The sequence below is a fragment of the Poecilia latipinna genome, unplaced genomic scaffold (assembly GCF_001443285.1).
Source record: "Poecilia latipinna isolate Pla-1442-1.1 unplaced genomic scaffold, P_latipinna-1.0 Scaffold5, whole genome shotgun sequence".
Classification (NCBI taxonomy): Eukaryota; Metazoa; Chordata; class Actinopteri; order Cyprinodontiformes; family Poeciliidae; genus Poecilia; species Poecilia latipinna.
In genome coordinates this window covers 897824-919828 of record NW_015112621.1, presented here as the reverse complement: position 1 = coordinate 919828, position 22005 = coordinate 897824, and the positions used below count along the sequence as shown (strand labels likewise).

The 22005-nt window shown below is 37.9% G+C and overlaps 1 protein-coding gene across 2 annotated transcripts in view; it reads right to left on the bottom strand.

Annotated features, from left to right (window-relative positions):
* Window positions 1–22005, bottom strand: part of cntn5 (contactin 5) — a 180428-nt gene that overhangs the window by 18848 nt on the left and 139575 nt on the right. Inside the window, exons 13-17 of one of the 2 annotated variants that reach the window (XM_015016012.1) lie at window positions 20996–21140; window positions 11198–11325; window positions 10644–10831; window positions 6717–6837; window positions 2488–2646 (exon numbers count right to left, since the gene is read on the bottom strand). In XM_015016012.1, the coding sequence (XP_014871498.1) occupies window positions 2488–2646; window positions 6717–6837; window positions 10644–10831; window positions 11198–11325; window positions 20996–21140 (741 nt within the window). The remainder of the gene's footprint in view (window positions 1–2487; window positions 2647–6716; window positions 6838–10643; window positions 10832–11197; window positions 11326–20995; window positions 21141–22005) is intronic. The other variant, XM_015016085.1, reaches the window with a different exon arrangement.

Here is a 22005-nt window from a genome sequence, read left to right as displayed (position 1 = left end):
CTTCCCGCGCCCCCCCCTGCAATTACACGGCGCCCCCCCTAGGGGGCGCGCCCCACAGTTTGGGAACCTCTGCCTTAAGGCATTATGTCATCTGAAGTTCGGATAGGAATGCAGAGCTAAAACCATATGTATTGTCTTTGTTCTAACTCGCTGCACAGTTTTTCATTGCCTCTGCAGATTCACTGTGACTTGGCATATTTTCACACCAGGTGGTGGTGATACAGAATTTACTTAGCACTTGGAATTTGACATTTTGATGCATGAACAACTGCTTAATTGCAGCATCAGAGCACATAAAGAAGTAGAAGGCATTACACATTCAATCAATTCTCAGACTTTCTGCAGAACTAAACTACATAATAAATCACAATCTGTTACTGAAAAGAATGAATAAACTGAAAAGAAAATTAACCACCAATCCAGTTCTTTTCCCCCTCCAAAATTCTATAATAAAGACATGTCAACACTGATCTTGCAGTAACAAACATTACCAAAAGCTTATCCATGTCACAAATGAACTAAAGGTCTCTGAAGCAGTGCAGCTTATGTTCTTATCGCCCAAAGCAGCCGACAATGAGACCCCTCTGTCAAGCACGCTGCTCCTCAAACATAAGCTGATAGCTTTGTGTGCACGGAGTGAGGGCTAAAATGCAATCCCTGTTACGCTAATCTGAACAAGTTAAACACTGAAAATATATCACTGACTCCTAATTGTGCTTCATTGAATTAAATATAGTTGAACAGACATAATGTGAGAGGAGTGTATACAAAGTATGATTAATATATCTTTGGGGACGTATCATTATCACACCTTGGTCTCCACTATTATTATCACACGGTATATTAAGACAGATTACACACAATGCTTAGCGAGCTTTCATCTGTTATGTCAAATAATAATAACTCATGGTTATCCTGGAAAGTTACAGAAAAGGGAATTTAATTTGCTCCAAAGATCTGAAAGTGCTACACTAGATGAATGGCGAAGTCTGGTAATTCAAGTCCAAAAGGTTAATTTTCCCATAAGTGCTGATCTGACACACAATACAATTTCCACCACTGACATTTAAACCAGACTCTTTACGTTTTACACAATTCTCCTGAAAGATACAGAATAAAAGTCTTGGTGAAATGATCCAGACCTCATATGCCTTTCTGAAACGATTTAATCTGAACAGGAAGTTAAAGTGAACCCTTTACATGTTTGGACTACGGGCTTCATAAAACATGTTCATTACATTTTTGGTACAAATTCATTCTCAGTGAGATTTCACCTGCTCACTGCTCAGTTCTGCCTATTTTGAGCCTCTTTCAAAATGAGCTGTTTTAGGGCTTCTTGTCACTTTAAACCCAAATAAGTTGATGCTAACCACAACACCCAAGTTAATGATTACTCTTTATAAATGTGAAAATAGCTGTAAAAGATTAGCAGTTGTACAAAAATACATCTTTGACCTGAGTCAGACCCAGAACCAGAAAAACATTGAGTTTCCTGTTTTTCGAAAAGGAAGAAGCAGGAGTTTCTAATAGCAAGTCAACAATAAAACACTCGTCTTTTCCAGCAGCCATTGTACAGCAGTTTAACCCATTGTAAAATGGTTGGAGCCATGCTGAAGCTCAGCTTGAGTTGCTAAGTGAGTAACTGGGCTCAGCTGAGGATGCTAGGTAAAGGAGTAGTCCCTGCCGATTGTGACTTAATAATGGGGAGGTTTGAGAAACCGCTTGTTTTCCAGACACCAAAAAAACATTTAGCCTATTGCCAGAAAACAGCTAGGTGTTTTTATTAAGTGCTTTTTGATTTTAGGAGCAACAGAGATCCAAAGGGAAGTAAAAACATAAATTAATTGTATACAAGGTCCCACTTAAGACACAAAAAGTCACTGCTGAAAAAGCTAATTGTCCAGAGTGCAGTGCTACAACAAGAAGTTTTAAGTGCTTGTGCTGTATAGTACATGGCTATGCTTTTCAGCAGGGTGACATGTCTGAATGTCACCAACACAATGGTGGAGCTAGACTTCATTCGTCAGGGGGACTGAGGCTATTCTGGGGATCCAAAGATGACAATGACAATTTTTTATATTTCTATGTAACCACTCTGTTTGATGAATTCAACGTGAATACAACTTTTTAAATTGAATTACTGAAATACACCAAGCTTTTTGATTATACTCAAATTCATTGAGTTGCTCCTATATGTGATCATCAGTTTATTTGGTTGTAGGAATGCTGCAACACAAGCACTGCTGTGCAAAAAATAATGCAGTAAATACATTTTCTTACAAAGTTATTAAAGAATGGATCCATCTAAAACTAAATCAAATCACACAATGGTATAATAATAATAATAAGGGTATTAAAACTAACTTTGCTTTAGTTAAGCCTTTTCCCTATCTCTGTTTATGACTTTGGTCAGGATTAAGATCCAAGTTTATTGCCCCACATTGAGCTTTTAAATCTAGAGGCAGCTATTTGCTCCTTATCGATTACCTGTTTTGACAGTTTGCCACCCCAACGAAAAGGGGCTGCGGGCTTGTAAATTATAGGTGCTGATAGGGCTGTGGTTGTCGAGGCCACGAGTCCAGGACAAGGTGGCTGTCGTATCTGTGATCTCCTCCACTATCACCACTCCAGGGGGTCCAGGAGGACCTGGTAGGGGAATAATTAGGAGCCAGATTAAATTATAGCTGTAAACATTTAAGCCTCTAAACAAACATCTCCAAAATGTCAGGACATAAGGACAAAGAACAAAAAAAAATCAATCAGCCGCTGTTCGAAAAGCGTTTAAGGGAACCTGACGGCGTTGCACTGAATAAGACAGCGATAGGAAACTCTGCATTTTAATTCAGCTGAACATATGTTCCTTTGAGCCCTCTGAGGTAAACGCAATCTGTAAGTGCTCTGAACATCTAAGGACTTCAGGGTGAACAGATGTAAAAGAAAAGCTGGCAGGTGACATCCTCAGTAAAAATCAGTGTAATGTGCACTTTAACAGTTCCTGTAAGAGGGCTGCAATAAAAGAAGTACTTGCAATTTGGTCGTAAGAGTTAAACACAACATTTGATGTAGGAGTAGTATGATTGTCTCTTGGCTGCAGAAACAAACGTTTGAGAAAGCAGGCTACAATATGAATGCTTTGGGACTGTATAACTTGTTTTGAGCCCACGTTGGTAAAACAGCTTGTTGGTTTTAACATCTGAAAAAATGCTTGTCTAATGTCTACTTCATGTGAAGGACATGCTATGTATCATTTCCCAGATATCTCATTTAGTGTTCAGTTTCTAGCTGTTTATTAAATTCAGACACAGCAAAAAATAAAATCAAACAATAATTAAAAACTATGGGAAACTTGTAGGAAAAAATCCAATGGAGATTAACAGACCTGATGTGGTAAAACTGAAGGACCTTGCTTACCATTATAATACTGAGAAATAGATTTAGACCAGTCAAGCCTTACTATCGATTTTTACAAATAAGATATGTTCTGCTGGTCTGAGCTTGTTTCCACTCAAACGGCTCCTCTCTGACTTTCCCTTGATTTCAACTGCTGCCTAAAACAAGTCTTTATACTGACTCTTCCCTCCAAAGTGGATCAAGACCTCTGAATGGATACACAAACATCAATATGTGACCTGACAGCTGGGTAGTTTCAGTGCATGCACTGTACGATTGCTGTAATCATCAGGGTTTTTGTTCGGATCCCGGCTGCCAGAACTCTGACTGAATGACAGTCTCTCTTCTTTCATATCCTGTCTTGTTACGTTTTCTCTGTTTTTAAAGGCCAAATGATAGAAATACACTGGTGCCACTCTGAATCAGAAACACGGATACAATCTGAGGTTTACATACCCTCCCAGTGGATATGAAGGTCATAATGTTTAGACTTTTACTTTATGTTCTTTTTTTGTGGCCTTATCTATACGCAACAAACAACTTAAATGGTTTTTGAGGAACAAGAAAGTGGAACTTCATGTGTGGCAGTATTAAAAAACTATACATACAACCTTGAAGGTCCACTGTACACACATCAACACTAATGTCTGACAATGAGTCCCTTAACAATTTGTACCTTGACCAAATGCCCTTTTGTAGACAGCCTTGGGCATGTTTCTGGCTGAACAATTGACAACTTATCTTTGCAGTGTATGGTTGAGCTCGATTTAATTGGGTGGGTTCCAGGCACAGAACTGTTCTTTCTTTTAAGAATAGTGCAGAAATCTTTAAACAGAAGGTTAATAAAAGTCTGTTCAATCAATTCAACACTATCTCTGGTTTGTATTTAGAACATTTGTCCTGTTTGAAGATCCAGTTACGTCCAAGTTTCCGCCAGTTGACCCAATCTTTCACCCTCTGTGCAAAGGAAATTGGTTCGCATGTTTATGGATGACCAAGAAGCCAGCAAGGCCAATGTTTACCATACTCTATCAGGAAGGGACACCAGACATTATTCGCTCTGCATTTCCACAGATTGATAAGGTCTTGACCAAGAAAGAAGCACCTACCCTATGCTTGTTACCTTCAAGCTCAACTGAAATGTGTTGACATCAACATGCATAAACCTGTGGGGAAAGTTTTAAGGGTCCCACATACGCTAGCATACGTCACTCTTCCGACACCATGCGAACTCAAACTGTTGCATGCAGCGCGGATAAGGTTGGGAGTCAACGTAAACAGTTGCAAGGATGTGCAGCTGCTAGACTGCCACTTTGTACCACACTAACAGGTGAGCACATAGTGGCAGCTGTTAATTGTCTCATAACATGATGGCCAAAAATCCCACCTGCAAGTAATGGGGCTGGGCGCCCATCAAACTTGATAGTATCTATTCAGATTGTGGGAAATGAAGTAATTTATCACGAGAAGTATGCAAACTGTACGCTCAACTATGAAATCTTAACCGTCTGCAGGCATGTTTCTGCAGACGGGTAAGAATGTAGAAACATGCAATCTTAACTGAATAATTAACAACTCCTTAGTGCAATATGTCCAAAGGAGTCAATGATTGAGCTGTTTGGCTACAATAACAAGAAGAATGTGTTTCAAAAAGTTAACGTGAGGCTTTCAAACCAACTAATACTGTTGCAACCAACAAACATGGCGGCGGTAGCAAGATGTTGAAGAAACTGGTTTACTGTGAAACAATGAGGGAAGAAGAGTACTTTGAAATTCTTCAACTACCTTTCCATAACAGCTTGGTGGTTGAGTTTTGGAAATAATTGAGTTTATTGACAGTGATTTCAATCACATCAAAACTGTTTGTGTTTGTTTGTTTGTTTGAAAAGGATAACAAATAAGCCAGAGTTAAGCTTTTTTATTTATTGACAGGGCTCAAAAGTACAATCTGTGCCAGGAAAAAACCCATAATATAAATGCTCTATAAACTCAAATATTAATATGTATGTACATATTTGAACAAATCCCTACTTTTAGATCAAAGAAAATAAAATAAAACCTGAAAAAAAAAACTATTTTTTTTTTACATTTAGCTGACAGGTCAGAGTTCATACAGCAGCTCAGAAAACAATTCTAATCTGAAAATTCATCTTGCATCCATTCTGATCTTGAGTTGACGTAAACTTCCGAGTAGAACTTTAAATGACAACCAAGCATTCTGGGTGAACAGTTTTTGTTATTTCATACGAGGCAATCTTAAAGTTATGAGCCATAGGTCCTCTATTGCTCACTTAGAGATAATTAACCTGAAAGCTCGTAATTGTCTCATAACATGATGGTCAAAAATCCCACCTGCATGTAAAATAATCAAATGCTTTTCCACAACATTTACCAAAAACAAGTTTTATTACCAGACAATAAAAGCTAAACATTCAGCACAGTATATTAAACCTGTTCAAGCAGTCAGGCAATCTGTTAGGCACTCTCAAATTAATAATATTAAATTAACCTAGACAGGCAAAATAGGTGCCCTAAATATGTTAATGTGCAATCGTCCCCATAAGGAGGGAAATCTCAAATGTCCAATAAAATTAACCAACCTTTTACATGTTCTGCACCAGCATTAAAGAACTTCACTGGATAGAAGTACTATTTAGCACATTTTGCAGGATTTCTACGACACACGTACAATGCCTTGATTGAGTATTTAAATACAACTTTTTCACATTTTCTTACATTACAATTACCATGTTTTAACACACACAAGTGCATAATTGTGAAATGACTAATAGTTTTCTAAATGTTTAAAAAATAAAAACCCTGAATGAATGAAGTTTATTAGAGCCTCTAATGAATTTATGGTGCGTAGAGTTGCCACTCATCCTGTAAAATTTATTTGGTTGTTAAATATAGTGAACAAACTGTGTCCTGTATCAGTTCAAAAAGGGACACAATTTGTTCTGTATTTTTATGTATGTCCATCACTCACATCCTGTCATCCACACATCGTCTCTAAATGTAAAAATAATGAACACAGCAAATTACAAGTAATGCTAAGGCTGGTAAAATTGTTGCGGCAGAACTTGCAATGGACCTCCTGATCCGCTCTGGACCAATTCTGCTGTCACGGCTGCCAAGAGACAGACACTCCACACGCTTGCAACACCTTTTTTAAAATGTCCACTTTCATATATTTTATGTTCTATATTCCATATATATTTTATATTCTTTGTTTACAATATATTACATAATGTCATAAAGTGATGATGAGCTTTCCAGAGCATAGCATCATAGCTCACTGCTCCATCAAAATAAAACAAGCTTACCTCGCACCAGAAGTTCTGCCTCTGCAAACACTGTGTCGGCACTGGTCTGGGCTCTGCATCCATACTTCCCAGCATGCTTCAGCAAAATGCTCCTAATCATCAGATCCACTGTTGAAGTCTGCTGCAATTGGGGAAAGGAAGGCATAAAAAAAAAAAAAATTCAGGCGTGAGGCAACCCTAAATGTGTGTGACACAAGACGTGTGATTTCATTACATCTTGTAGAGGCTCATGTGGCTTGAGAGATTCCTGTTTAATTCAGGTGCTTGCTTGGCGCTACATTCTTCAGCTACTAGTATTTTCTTGCTACTGAAATGAGAAAAGCCTGAGGCAAGACTGGGAATAATCCAAGGTCTACAGGCAGCTGTTTAACACGAAACCTGATTAAAATTACAAACCATGCTCCAGCACAGCCTCTGTTGTGCCTTGTGAAGGACTGTCACTGCACATACTTTCTCTCTTGAGCACAGTTGTGGCCGAAAGCACCGCAGGATATAGTTTTTTTTTTTATTTTTTTTATGCTCACTGTTGATAAAGAAACAGTGACGTAACCATGGCAATTTGCTTTTGTGCTTTGTTTTAATTAATTAATTTCTTGGTAATTACGTTTCACTGTGTTTGGAAGAAAAGTCTAGTTTCTGTTTTTTTTTTTTCCTCAAAACATAAAACAAAAGTTGAACGACTTTTAGAACATTAGTCAACACTAAACTGTATTCATTGAGATGCTGAGAATCGTTGGACAATTAAAAGGTCAAAAATGATATAAAGGAAGCAAAAAGGTTTACATACATTTCTACATAAAACATTTTTTTGAGTCGGTAATTGGATTTCATCATCTCTCCATTTCTCATACTCAGATCGACATTTGTAAAGAAACTTCATCTTGTAAGATTTATTTTGCAGAAAATTACAGTGTATTTAGACAAATGTCTGCTCCTTGAACTTTTAAACCGTTTTGTCACATGAGTCATAAACTAACAATCATCAGCACGTAAACTGGAAATGGAGAACTATCCGTGGCTCTTTAAAAGAAGCTACTTCTATATTTGATTTATCTGCCTTTTTTGTGACTCCTAAGTGAAACTCTTCCAAAGTTGCCTTTATGGCAGAGAGGTTAGAAGGAAGCTTTTGTTGAAGGAAAATCTCAGGAAGTTCTTTTAAGCAGTTTGCCACAGGCCAGGTCACACGGCAAACATGTGGAGGGAGATGCTGCTGTCTACGACTCCATTTCAACGTTTGGCCTAATGACAAAACATTATGTGTGATGAATCACCGACTCTGCGTTTCATCCTGAACACACCATTGCCTCCATGAATAAAAATAGTGACAGCTTCATGTGAGGTCAGGTAAGAAGCTTAATAAAACAGCAATACTTCAGCGCTACCCTTTCTAATACACATATGTTGTAATGGATTAAATCAAGCCATATTCAAGTGTTAGAATGACAAAGTCAAATTCCAACCTTTAATATTAGTTAAATATCGCTAGTCGGACACAAGTTAAAGATTCTTGCTTTAGCTCAGGGGTCCCCAAGCTATGGCCCGTGGGCCGGATCTGGCCTGCCTCCTCATTCGGTCCGGCCCCCTGAACAATACCAGAGAGCATTCAGTGTTTTTTTTCATATATATGTGGATTTTTCTTCAACCACCAGGGGGGCTCTTGAGTAGATATGAAACTTAGTTTCCCTCAATGGAATATATACTAGTCAGTACCAGTCACCGTTTCGCTCACGGTTTTTTTCCATTTGCATTCTGGGTAAAAATCTATCCACAAACGCTAATATGTCGTCGGCAGTAATCCAACCCCCCCCCGGTCAACAAAACTTTTCTAAGGTTTCTTTCTCGAAAAACTAAGACCGGCCCCTGACCAGAAAAGGGAACAGTCATGTGGCCCTCGCAGGAAAAAGTTTGGGGACCCCTGCTTTAGCTGATCTGACACACTTTGGGGTGTTCTGTAAGGAACAATGAGGTGAAATTACCTTCTGAGATGTCCAAGAATGCAAGAAAGATAGAATATAACCTAAAGCCATGCTTTTCAGATTTTATTTATGATTTTTTTTTTAAGCTGTGTATCCTTTTCCTTCCACTTCATCATTAAGGACTATGGACGTTGGGCTATCGGATAAAATCCCAATGAGGTATTTTAAGTTTGAGGCTGTAATGGAGGCAGAATGTGTAAAAACTCAAGAGGTATGAATATTTTGCATTACACTGTAGCCATGAACTGCGTAATCTGAAGACAATGTTAATCAAGGTTTACATATTACCATATGAACTACATACACACAAATGTATGTCAATTTGTGCTCCACTACTGAGATTTAAGAATGTTTAACACCCAATATGTTTACATTCTAAGTTGAGGAAACACTCTTTATCTGTGGAATAACAGATTCACATTTGGAAAGGCGAAATATCACACAAGTAAGTGAAGATGACACACTGCATTTTTACAAGTAGCAGCTTTCTTCAGATGCTTCTTTAAGACTCCAGCCTTATTCTGTCCATATGTCGAGTATCATTAAAACAGCCCTCTTTAACCACTGTAGCAGCAACTGTGAGTCTTTTTAACGAGTATTCTGATTATTCCAGCAGCTGCCAGGTTGTTGTGAATGACATCACCTCAGCAATTCTTTCACCATCTTGTCTCACTCCTTCAACCTGCATCGCTTGTCTGGAAAGGATACTCTTATTCTCAATCTAAATTTGGATTAATTTGCATTAACATTTTTGTTCTTTAACTGGCCTAAAACTATGAGTCATTTTCTTTACGTTGTTTTTTATACATGCTGGCATTTAGCAGTGTCAGAACTTTGCAGAAACCTTGATTTCTAATAACCCACATGCCACAGTGAGGCATTCACTGATGTGTTTTGATACCTAGATTGCTGAAGCAGTACTGATTAGCAGTATTATGGCTTGATATATGCTTTTTGATTACAGCTGTACCTCTTATGTTTCCTCTGATTTTCATTTGTTCTGATATTTGTTATTTTCCCACACGGAGCAAAAAATAAAAAATAAAATAAAATAAAAAATGCCATTTAAGGATGTGCAAAGTAAAAGCATAAGATGTTTTTAAATACTTTATAGATAAAAGATAAGGTATACTGAGCTACACTTATTTCAAAAGAACTTTATTTTTTCCTTCATCCTAGGTTTCCTAAATAAGCTAAACCAATAAACCTGCCTTGCCTTGACTCTGTTAAATTAAATTATTAATCACAAGAGGGTGTATTCAGTCACCGGAAAAAATAAAAAATAAAAACCAGGAGTCAAATTTAAGTATAAAAGCACCAAAATGTTTTTTTAAATAACATTTTTTATATATTTGTTATATTACTGAAGGCAAAAATGATTTTGTTAGTTGTGCAATTTTTACCATACTTTTTCTTTCCACTCAATTTTCTACTATTTTGTTAAATAGCACTGTGTGAAGATGCATTTTTGTTCATTTCTCTGTGTGTCTTCTCCATGATTGTGTAGGCTACTGAATATAATTACTGTATTAAAAGTACATTTCTAAAGAATGTATGTAGTTTTACATTTTTTGGGATAAACAGCAAATGTTGGTTTTATTAGTTTACGGTCATAGTTTTAAAAAAATAACAGAAATAAGCTCGTAAAAACACCATGACTCATAGGTCTCACTTTGCATATTAACTTGTTGAAATAACGATACATTTTAAGATTGCCTTTGAATTGTATCGCAGACTATTTACCACAGAAATTACATTAAGAGGTTGAAAAACGCTTTGAATAAAAACAAATAAATTAATAATTTTATAAAATAGTGTAAAAAAAAAAACAAAGTAGTAAACCTAAAACATACAACAATCTAGAAAGGATAAATGAGAAAATAAGACAGCAGGAAAACAGAAGGTTATCCAATACGATAAAGTTAGGCTTAGACTTAGCTTCTCTCCTTACTTTTGCTCTTACTGTCTGGATGTACTCAAAGTGGCTGCCATCTTGCTGAAAGTCGATCGGTTTCTGGTTGAAGAACCACTGAAAAGCCACATCCAGCGACGTGTCGTGTGTTGCTTTGCAGCTCAGTACGACGCTCTCCCCTACGGTCACCTCCACTCTGCTCGGGCTCAGCACCACACGCATGGCCTCTGGAAGCACAAAACTGCTGCACTGTCACCGCAGGCTAACCCAAAGTCAAACCACTGCATTTTTTGTTTCCACATCAGTGCCAAAAAACATGTTCAGGACCCCTAAAAGTAACTTCTGGAGGGATAAAATATCCTGCTTGACTCATCTAGACTAGTGCATCTATAAGAGAGAAGGTTACGCTATTAAAACCTGCTACTGTAATATGACTCTTGAATGTTAAAGCCCTTCTTCATGGCTGATCAAGCACAATAAATTTCCTGGCACCCATGCAATGGTGGGGGGGCAAAATGACATTGGGGACTGTTTACTGAGGGCTGACTTGTGCTAATTTGGCAGAAAATAAAGGCCTCGGGGGCATCACTTACCTTTTACCCACAGTATGGCAGTCATCTCTGCAGAGCCCAGCTGATTCTCTGCCCGGCACACATAGTTCCCTTCATCTGCTCGGCTGGAGTTAACAATTTTCAAAGTGTTGTTCCGCAACACCATAATCCTATCAAAAAGGAGGCTGAAATCAATACTGGCATGGGAGTCAAATTTATACACCAGCTGAACTTAGGACATGAAGTCATTTGTTAGTTGTACAGAGTTAAAAGTGTAGAAATGTTCACCCTGCTGGGGTATTTTTGGTAGAATAATCCAGCTGGGGTATATTAAATAAAAATAAGCATTTGAAAGATAACTCCAAAATGAATCATTTAAAAAGGAGAAGAGCAAAATACAAGAGAATCCCAGTAAACTTCAGTGACAGTTTCAGCAGTTCAATTAAAAAAGAAAAACATATGAAGTTATATTTATTTACCGGTGGGTAAATAAATATCCACCTTCTCTCTCGGGTGAAGAGAGAAGGAGAAGAAGATGTGCAACAAAAGGCCGAAGAGCAGGACGCGATCCCTGGATAACCGGGTCGAGGACCATGATGGTCGCTTTACCAACTGAGCCACCGAGCCCCCGTATTCGCCTCAGTTTTAAAGAGTACTGCTTACAGCTCAAAAAAAATCCAGAATTTTGTTTCTTATATAATCCAATCATTACATTTTATAACACCAGAAACAGACAGTACAGTCAGGACGAAGAATGCTAGCTTTACAGTTAATACCATCCAATAATGTTGTCAACACACATAATACCGTTGCAGAAGAGAAACGCACAAGCAACACAAAAGACTGCAGCTTTGATAGGATCATGAAGCAAAGCCCATTCATGAAATTAGTGGAGTTTCACCTCAGCAGTGACACATGCTTATTGCCTCTATGACTCACTGATGTAATAATTCATGCAAAAGAATCCCCCAGCAATTATTCAACAGACACTGTAATAAATATGTGCATGAGGCTGACATTTAAAGATTTTTTTTTGGTCTTTTTAAAAGTAAACTTGCCCTACTTTTCTTCAAAATGGACAGAAACAAACATTTGAAATATACCACTTCATCCAAGATCACTGCTGTAAAACCTTTTCAGTTAAACTCCTGCATAAGATTTATTGTTTTATCATGTGAGAATTGTTAAGTAGGCTTATGTCTCGTGATGTTGCTCTGAGCAGATGAGAGTTTTCTATTCACTGAGGCTAAATAAAGAAATGTTGGGAACATGTTTGGAGATTGCTAACTGCAAAAACCCAGAATTTGCATAATAATCACTTCCATATGCCTTCCTGATCAAAATTGATTTGCTGATTCCCAGTGAAAGCGTCTTCCTCTTTACAAATCCTCTCAGCTCATTGCCGTTCACATGAAAAAGGATCCGCTTGATATCAAATTGTTTCCGACATTTATGCCGGGTCCATAAATATCTTCAAACTGGAGTGTTAATGACGCCTACTGATTTGGCAAATCCCTCTCAGGTGACTTTTGAATTGGGTTTAACGAGAACAAATGAGGGAGATGACATGCTAAAAAGAGCCACAGCTGGTACACAAGACAGGAGAGGGTGACGATATTACAGTCTGAGGTGTCATTTTAGATTACTGTATGGGCACAAATATTGCACAAATTGGATTCTATAACACCCGACGTCTCCCGGCTCCCCTAAATACACTTTACAGACACCCAATTTGCCAAACCATTGTTTTGGGGGATGGTGTCAGATTCCAACAAGCCAATACTGTTAAAAAATGATTTTGTGCACGAAGTGATATCAGCAGAGTGCCCTTCACCAACATGGTGTATTCTGTTTGGAGGTGAAAACATATGGCCATCAGCTTCAAAAACAAACATCTGTGTCATGCATCCAGGACTCTGCTTTTCAGAAGATTGCAGGAAATTATTTTAGGCTTTTTGCTGCAGCTGTAAACCTTGGTTTTCCATGAGGTGTTCTAAAGTCAAGCATCGTTCTGATGTTGATGATAATCTCTGGTCAAGGGAACAAGAGCAACAGGAAGTCCAACAAGCAGATAAGAGCTGTTACATGCTGTGCAGGGATATTTCTTCCCCCCTAAACTAAAACAGGTTTGTTGTCATTGTAGCATTTTTCTTCTCTTTCATTTCAAAGATGTCATGCTGTGCAATTTTTATTTTCTGTTCGCTGCACATGACTTCACATGGAACAAAGGGAAAATTTTCTATTTTCAGCAGGAGAAATGCATTTGTACACAAGTGCGTATCGCTTTCTGTGCATGCCCCTTCTTGTATGTCTTCACCTGTAGAAAATGTGATAAAGATAAGTAAATATGATGTCACATTTACAAACTTGGATTGAATTGGATGATGGAAACAATCTATGGTGTTGGTAAACATTCGAGTTGAAGTGGCTCATATTACCAGAGCTGATGTTCAGTTTGGTTGTTGTTGGGTTTTTTTTTTGTTTTTGTTTTTTTTCATAAAGGAAAAAACCACAACTGTTTGGCACAAACTGTAATTTTCAACTAGAATCGTTACCGGATATATCGGCATCAGCATCTTCACTGAGGATGTTCTCCCTGTGCATGCATGGGTTCTCTCTGGGTACTCCGGTTTCCTCCCACAGTCCAAAAACATGTCAGGTTAATTGGCCTCTCCAAATTGCCCCTAGGTATGAGTGTGTGAATGCGTGTGCATGGTTGATTGTCTCTGTGTTGCACTGTGACAGACTGGCGACCTGTCCAGGGTGTCCCACACCTCTCGCCCGGAACGTTAGCTGGAGACCCCACTGAGGGACAAGGGCGTAAAGAAAATGGATGGATGGATGGAGATCATTCATGTTACTTCTTTGAAAGAAACTTTTTATTTAGAAATGTGAACTGCGGATGCGGATATTATCGCTGGGGGCGTCTGTGCTTGCTACACCACTGAGACGGCATTTTAGGCTTGAACTGCCTCAGTAATGAGCCAACTCCTTTTTGCATGACTTACACAAAACACTAGACTTTTTCAGCGTCCCATCAGATCATATTTTTGAAGAAAAAATTTATGCCCAGTGAGCCAAAAGAAACAGCTCTGTTGTCCGTCAGTGTTGCTTGTGGACGTCAGATTTACATGAGAACCAGAAACACGAAATATAAAGCTTCCGGCTTTGGACTTCCAGAACTAATTATTTGCAAATCAGTTGTTGAGTTGGTGACAAAAAGAGGATCTGAGGTTGTGTCCAAGTTACACATCACTTTTTGTTTATGAAATGAAATGACACTGGCCCTTTTCCCACCACCGGCAGGCAAAGCAGGTTAATTTATCAGGGGGTTTTTGTGTACAAAATACAAAAACAGTGCCAATTTGTTGTTTAAACAAATCTCAACAAATTCAGTGGTTGAAAAATGTTACTTTTTTGTCACAAACCAAGGTTGCCACAGCACAGCACCCTCCTGTGTCCCACAGCTGCGTGCTCACATACTTGGCAGATACTTTACAACTTCCTGATTCAAATCCCTGGAAAGGGAGGGAGCAGAACTCAAAATAGGACCCTCTGGGTCTACTCTATCACCTGAGCCATTGCAGTCCGTTAATTTTATGGACAATTTAGACATTGTTTATAGATATTTTCAAATAAAAAAATGCTCAGTGAGAAATTCTCTGACATCAGCATAGCAGGTTAGAGATGCCATAAATGTCAGCACAATTATATAACATTTCTTCAAGCCATGCTATGCTAAGGAGACGTTCTGTGCCCTGATGAAAACTCACTCACCTCAATATGCTGAAAGCTTGAAATGCATCCAATTGCAGTGTAGTCGTCCCTTTTTTTTTAAACCAATTTAACTAAATATTTTTGGACTAATTGAGGCAGCCATAGCCTGTGCATGAAGATTAAACTTTCAACCATGTACAGAAAAATACAAAAAACAATAGGCAATGGCATCATAGCAGAAGTGACTAGAACAATTTATACACTTGTGACCACTAAAAGCTTCATATCCAGCAGGGATAAACATGGTGTGCATTAAAAGAAACACTAATGTAATGAGGACAGAGTCAGTAGGTAAAGAAATGTCTCACCAAGGTTTTGATGCCACACAAACATTCATTTCTATGTTTCTTTGTGTGTACAAAGTACAAAGCAGCTTTATATCAGATCTTGTGGCTTTCAAGGATCACAACAGGCTGCCATTTGAATAATTACAGTATAATTTGAAACTCATCAAAGGAAAATTTCTAGTACAATGTTTGCAGAGAATGCTACACAATGGGAAATAAAGTACGTCTAGGGTTCTTTGTTCCCCTGCATCACTATTTCCATAAATCTAAATAAGTAGTGCTTTCATCTTGTGTAGGATCGGGGCTCCACGCGACGCAACCTAAATGTTACTGCATTCAGTGAATTGAGGAAAACAAAAAAAAAACTGTCAAACTGATGTGCATATCACCAGGCGGTTCTCAAAGAAAGCCCAAGTGTAACATGGAGGAAAACAAACCTGCAAACATCACTGCTGCATTCATAAGTAGGCCCTCATTCAGCTGAAGGACACAAACAAGTCGGTGCAAACATTTTGGTTTGACTTGTAACAGCTGGGGAATTAAGTGCTTGACATAAGATCGTATAGGACTTAACTATATCCAACGAGGCTGCTTGCAGCTATGCGTGGATTTGGCTGAAGGGCAGAAATCACATCAGTATCTTGTTTTGTTATCATGCTGTATTTTTTTCCCCAAAGAATCAAATGAAACTATTTGTTTGAATTACATAACATTTATTTTGGATTTGATTTTAAGAAAGAAAATCAGTGAAGATGCTGGTATATTTTTTTGTTTTTTTAGAGGGAACATATTGCTCACATTGAAATATTTTAATAAAGCCAACCTTAAACTTAAAACTTATTTAATCAACAGAAAAAAAAATCCCATGCTGAGAAATAATTATCCTGAACAACATCCTGAAGCACAAATACATCCAAGAACTCATTAAAATAAATATACCCATTTTCTTATTATCATTATTTTACACTTTATAGGATGATTAGTGTCTAGGAACTTCAAAATATAGACTTTTGTTTTAATTTCCTTGGGACATAAACATGAGATTACAACGGTCACCACTGGCCACGACCCTGAATGAAAATCAGATTTTTGTCTTTTTATCTAGTGATCTGGATGGTAAGGTAGTAAAAAAAAAAAAACCCCTCTAAAGCAGCAAATTGTGGCATTGTGTGGGTCGTTAAGTCTCCATAACAACATTTAGAGAATATCTAGAAGATGAACAAAGTTTAAGAATCAAACAAGAAAAGGCGTCCTTCCTTTTTCCTGATAAGTTTAAACAATAAGTTTAAACTCTTTCTTTTGCTCACCCTTTTGCTGAAGTCTAGAATGACTTTAACTAGAATCTTGTGCTCTGGTGAATAGTTAAAGGTTCCTCTCTTTGTATGCTACAGGTCAATCTTAAGGATGTTTCAAAGGGTCTGTTCAAATTCAGGGACTTCAGTCTTTGAAGGCTGCATTTAAAGAATAAAGTCACAGCGCTGGAGCGAAGGCTTTCCAAATTCTAAGACGATTTCAAATGTGTCCTTCTTATTCTCTGATCTGAAGAATGGATGTGGTGTAGCCCACCTTATCCAATACTGTGGGCTAAGCGGGAGATATTTGTTTTGTGCCAATGCCGAATGAAGTAGGAGAGGAGTTACATTTTACATGCATTAAAATCTGTAGATACAAAATTTAAAATGGCAATAGGTCAAACAATAAATCTAAAGCTAAACTATCCAATTTCACAGTTGCTCAAATCTGGTCTTTGTGGTCAAAGAAAGGATGTGGGAGTTTGGCCCTTTAATTTTAATATTCTTTATACATTTAAAATACATTTATGTAGGCCTGTAGACAATCTGATTAAATTTAAAATAAAATAAACAGAGTTCAGCAGTAAGATACCCGATGCACTAGAATGTAGTTTAGCGAGTAAAAAAAAAAAAAGGTTTTATTCAACATCAAGCAAAAGGCATTAAAAGGTTTCTTGATAATTTCTCTACTGTTGGGCATTTATCCTCGCAACACAGAGCACTTTCAACACCAGCAAGGTGATTGGAAATGGCAACGAAAGACTCATGGGGGTGAAACGAAATCTACCTACACATAGACAGTTAGGCAACCATCCACAGCCAGGAGACATTTTTCAAATTATGGAGGATATTCACATCCGACAAGGACACTGAGGCAGAAAGGACAAGATAGAGACTACTGGGTATACAGAATATGCAAATGAAGCCAACCTTAAAAAGAACCTAGAGGAAACAGCAAAACATCACAGAAAACCTTTATCATTTGGTAACAAATCTGTTGATTTGAAGGGTGTCAGAGGTAGAATGCAAACAGAGTGATCATTGCTTAAATGCTGAATCATTAAATTTGAGCAGATTCTTTAAAAAGTTTGGCAAAGAGAATAGAAATTCCCAAATTACTCACTTACAGTCGTCTGACAGTAAGTCTGTATATTTCAAATGAATCTGCCACGTGTTCTCAAGCTAATGGGATTAATACCTTCTGTTTAAGAGACAAAAGCCCTGAACATTACCGGAAATCCATGTTAATTACAAACCTTCATTAAGTCAGCACAGCTGTCAATGTCAGATAAACGCGAGGCGGCTTCGATTCCTCCCCTCCTCCTTCAAGAACACAGCGTCTCTCCATCCATACACTCTTTACTATAGATGGTGTCAGAAAATCCTTGCAGGAGTCACCCTGACCCGGACCTTACAATGCACGGCTTCTCCCACTTTGTTTTAGCCGTTTGAGATTGCAATCAGCCCTTCACAAGGTTGATCGCGATTTAAACAGTGACTCTCCTAAACACGGCGTCATCCACTTCATTAACTCACTTTGGGACATTTAAGTTGCAAAAGACAGGCCATTAAGGGCGTCAAACTGAAACGAGGTTTCAGTCTCAGACAATAAAGCCACTTTCTGTTGCATCCTAGCTTTACTAAAAGAGAGATTATAGGAGGATGAATCATACACATCTGTAATATCAGATTCAATAGTGAAAGCAAGTGGTAGGCACCGTTAAATAAAATGTTAGTTGCGTCAACTCTGCAGCTCTAATCATAAACATTAGTTCTGCCAATCCTAAAGCGCTTCACCAACATGGTATGTGGCAGAAGCTAATCCTAAAGTGCTAGCTTCAATTCAAATTGAAAGACAACAAACCCCAATATCAATTTCATTTTGACAGATATTGTTTATGTTCATATATTTTTCTGTTGTGTCCATTTTTTATTTTGTTCCTGCATGTTTCTTGTTCGAAATACAGTTGTTGGGGGGAGGGAGGGGTGAAAGATTGATAATGTGACAAAATTGGAATTGCTGCATGAACAGTGTTCGCACCCTTCAGAATAAGAGCTTGTTTAAAATGCCTAACTGAAGGATTAACAGTTGATTACCAAAATTTCAATGAAGATATCGAAGCTTATTCAACTGAAAATTTACAAAGCACCCCAGTAAATTAGCGCTTTATAGTTTATCAGGAAAAAACAAAATTGGAGGAGCTAAGTGTCTTAAACATTGACAAAGTTAGCAAAAATGCCAAGTGAAAAATTAGCTCTGCTGTTAGCACTCTAGCGAAAGTGTGCCCCCCACTGGTGAAAGTAAATTGCTCTAAGATGAAAGATAACAGCCTTGAAAAAATATATTCATACCCCTCACCTCAGCCACCTAATTAGTAAGTGGATTCCACATTTGAGTAATTTAATCTTAACACAACTGCAGCTGTTTCACAACTTCAAAAGAGTTTTGCAGTTTCCAAGTACTGCAAAAGAGTGACACTAACTTCTGTTGAGTACATTAGTGAACAAACAGCTACAGATACTAAGCCTTAGAGCACATTGTGGAGAAATTTAACAAAATGTTTGACTATGAAGCACTATTTCCAGCTTTGAACAACTCAGAGCTCCATGTAATCCATTATCAACTACAATCTAACCCACCAATCTGGCTTGTATGAGAGGCAGGAAGAAGGTAATTGCTTAAAGAAACCCAAATTAAGTTGCATTTGTAGTTTGCTACAAACTCTGTGTGGGGCACATCAAACAAGAAGGTTGGATAAAAATTAAAAGTGAACTTTTTGGCAAACCACTGTATGTGGGAACCAAGCACTAAGGCTGAAAACCTGATACATTTTTCAACAGCAACATGGTAGGTGGTCAGAAGTGATGGGGAGATGGATGTAATTAAATAAAGGGCAGAGAAACAAATTAGATGCTTCAAAAGACTTACGGCTGGGGCAGAGGCCCAGCAGGATAATGAGATTAAGAGTAAATAAAGCTTATTCCTATTCATTAATAGCCCAGTCACACCTAATTCTAATTGGAAATTTGCAGGAAGACTTTGAGCTAATTTGCAAAGCAAAACTGGCAAAAATTCTGAGTCCAAATGTTCAAAACTGATGGAAACACACCCCAAAAGATCTGCAGCTGGACCAGCAGCCAAAGATAGTTCTAGAAACCAGGGGAAATTAATAAAAAAAAAAATCATATAACATTTTTTAAGTCTTTCCTTCCATTTCAAAATTATGTGTGCCTTTGAGATTAATCACCACATAATCAACACTTCAATAAAACAGATAACCCTGCTGTAATTTGACAAACTGCAACACTTTAAACAATATTCTTAACAGTAGTCTTTTCAGAACATTGTTTTAAACAAGGTCATAAACAAATATAAGGTAATCCAAAACCGTACCAGTGTAGTTCAAAACAAAGGCGAATTTCACCCTCCAGTGACATAACGGCAACAAACCCATACCCAAATCCTCTTCAATCCACCTGTTGGAGTTGTAAAGATTTGTAGCTGTCTGTTTGAAGGAGCCACACACACTGAGGATCTGATTATCAACCCGCTGCCCTTGCCATGAGTCTGTTGAACAGACTACTAAATCTTAGCTGATAAACAAACGTCCCCTTCCCTCACTCAGAACTTTGGATTCTCAGCAGTAAGTGATAATTTCAGCTGCGTCGCTCACTTTGATTGATGGGTTCTTGTGCGTACGCGGGCCCCATCAGGTGCAGGCAGGAGATGCTTCTCATAAAAGATGAAGCGGCAAACTTGCATGCGGATTCCAAATGAAATTGTAGGGACTAAATTGTCAGCATTCTGGAGGAGCAGAGGGGGTTAAGTATGAGCCTCCAAAGCTCTGCTGGTACCTATAGTGTTTTATTCCAACAGTGACACTTAATTTCAGAAACTGTAATAAAAATGTGACGTGTTGGAACAAGACATGTCTACCAACCCTCACAGGCCTGTGCCAGAATGATAACAGTTGGATTTTTGCTTTAATGCCATGAAAAGAGAAAAAAAAAAAAAAACTTTTATGAGCCAATCTAATTGTAAAGGGCAATAAAATCTTTAAATATTACAGCATAAAGGACAATAAAAATTTAATGCTATTTAAAACAAAACACTTGAAATTGAAATAAATTCTTCTTTAAACCATCTAGCCTGTTATTATTTTTAGTGTGCAATAAGGGGATTACGTCAGAATATTAACTAGTCTATTTAAATTTTCCATGAATTGAACTATATATGACGATATATAATATATATAATAAAGATTCAGCAAACAGGTGTTTTGAATCACCTGTCCAATTTTTGTAACATTCTTTTTATATCATAGAAACTTAAACCACAACATGCATCAGGCAGCTCACAGTTATTGCACGCTCAGACTAGAGCCTGGCTTTTGTGAAAGCAAACAGCTCACCTATTTCAGATCTTGTACTGCTTCAGCATGAGAGGGTTTGTGTTATTTAAATAAATCACTAGAGTGTTTTACCTTTTGTTTGGTTGTATCCTCCTGTCTCCTCTTTTCCATGTTATGCGGGGTTTGGGCGATGCTTTCGGCTTGCATTCCAGGGACACGTCTTTTCCGAGCGTGGCTATGACCCGTATCGGATTGGGGACGAAGACGGGTGGAGACGCTGGGTGGGACAGACAATCAACGTTTTTTTTTTTTTTTTAACTGTGGATTTATGAATCAACATGATCATTGAATAAATTTGAATAGATATTGTATTAAAAATAAAAGCTTTTTTTTGTTTGTTTTACAAAATCACTAGTGCCACAGTTACTGGACTGCATACTTTTTCTTTTTTAGGTCAAACAAAGTTCCAAGGAATTTCTAATTACTAATGTATGACTTCATGTTTTCCTGGGGTATAAATATGACATGACACATTTTAATTAGCCACTGGTCAGTGAGCTACACAAGGTTCCATATTTATCATGCCACCCTGCACAATCAGCATGATGAGAGGTGAACATCTATGGGGGAATTTTCCTGCCATAATCCAAGAGCAAACATTTTCAGGCTGAAAGCAGGATTTCGCATCTATTGTCCTCAAAACTTTTAATACTTTCGCTCCTGCTTTCAAAATAAAAATGTAAACGAAACTATTAAAAGTTTTGAGAATAAAAGACGTGAAATCCTGCTTTCAAACTGGAAATGTGTGCTTCTGGATTATAGCAGAAAAGTTCCCCCATAAACATCTGCTTAAATATTTGCATTTTTGGGCCACCAAATCTTTTTTGGAGGTTTTTATTGGCACTAGTGGCCTTCATTCACCAGTGGATTCACAGGGAGAAGAGCAGACAAAGAAGGGGAAAACATGTAGTGAATGACCCAGGAGCAGGAATCAAACCTAGGACTGTAAACTCTCTATAGTGTATTTGGTCTACCACTGAGCCACCAACCATTAGACATAATGTTAAAATACTTTTGTCAGTTTATTAATCCCTTAATGGCTTAGCACATGTGTCAAACTCAAGGCCCATGTCATTTTATGT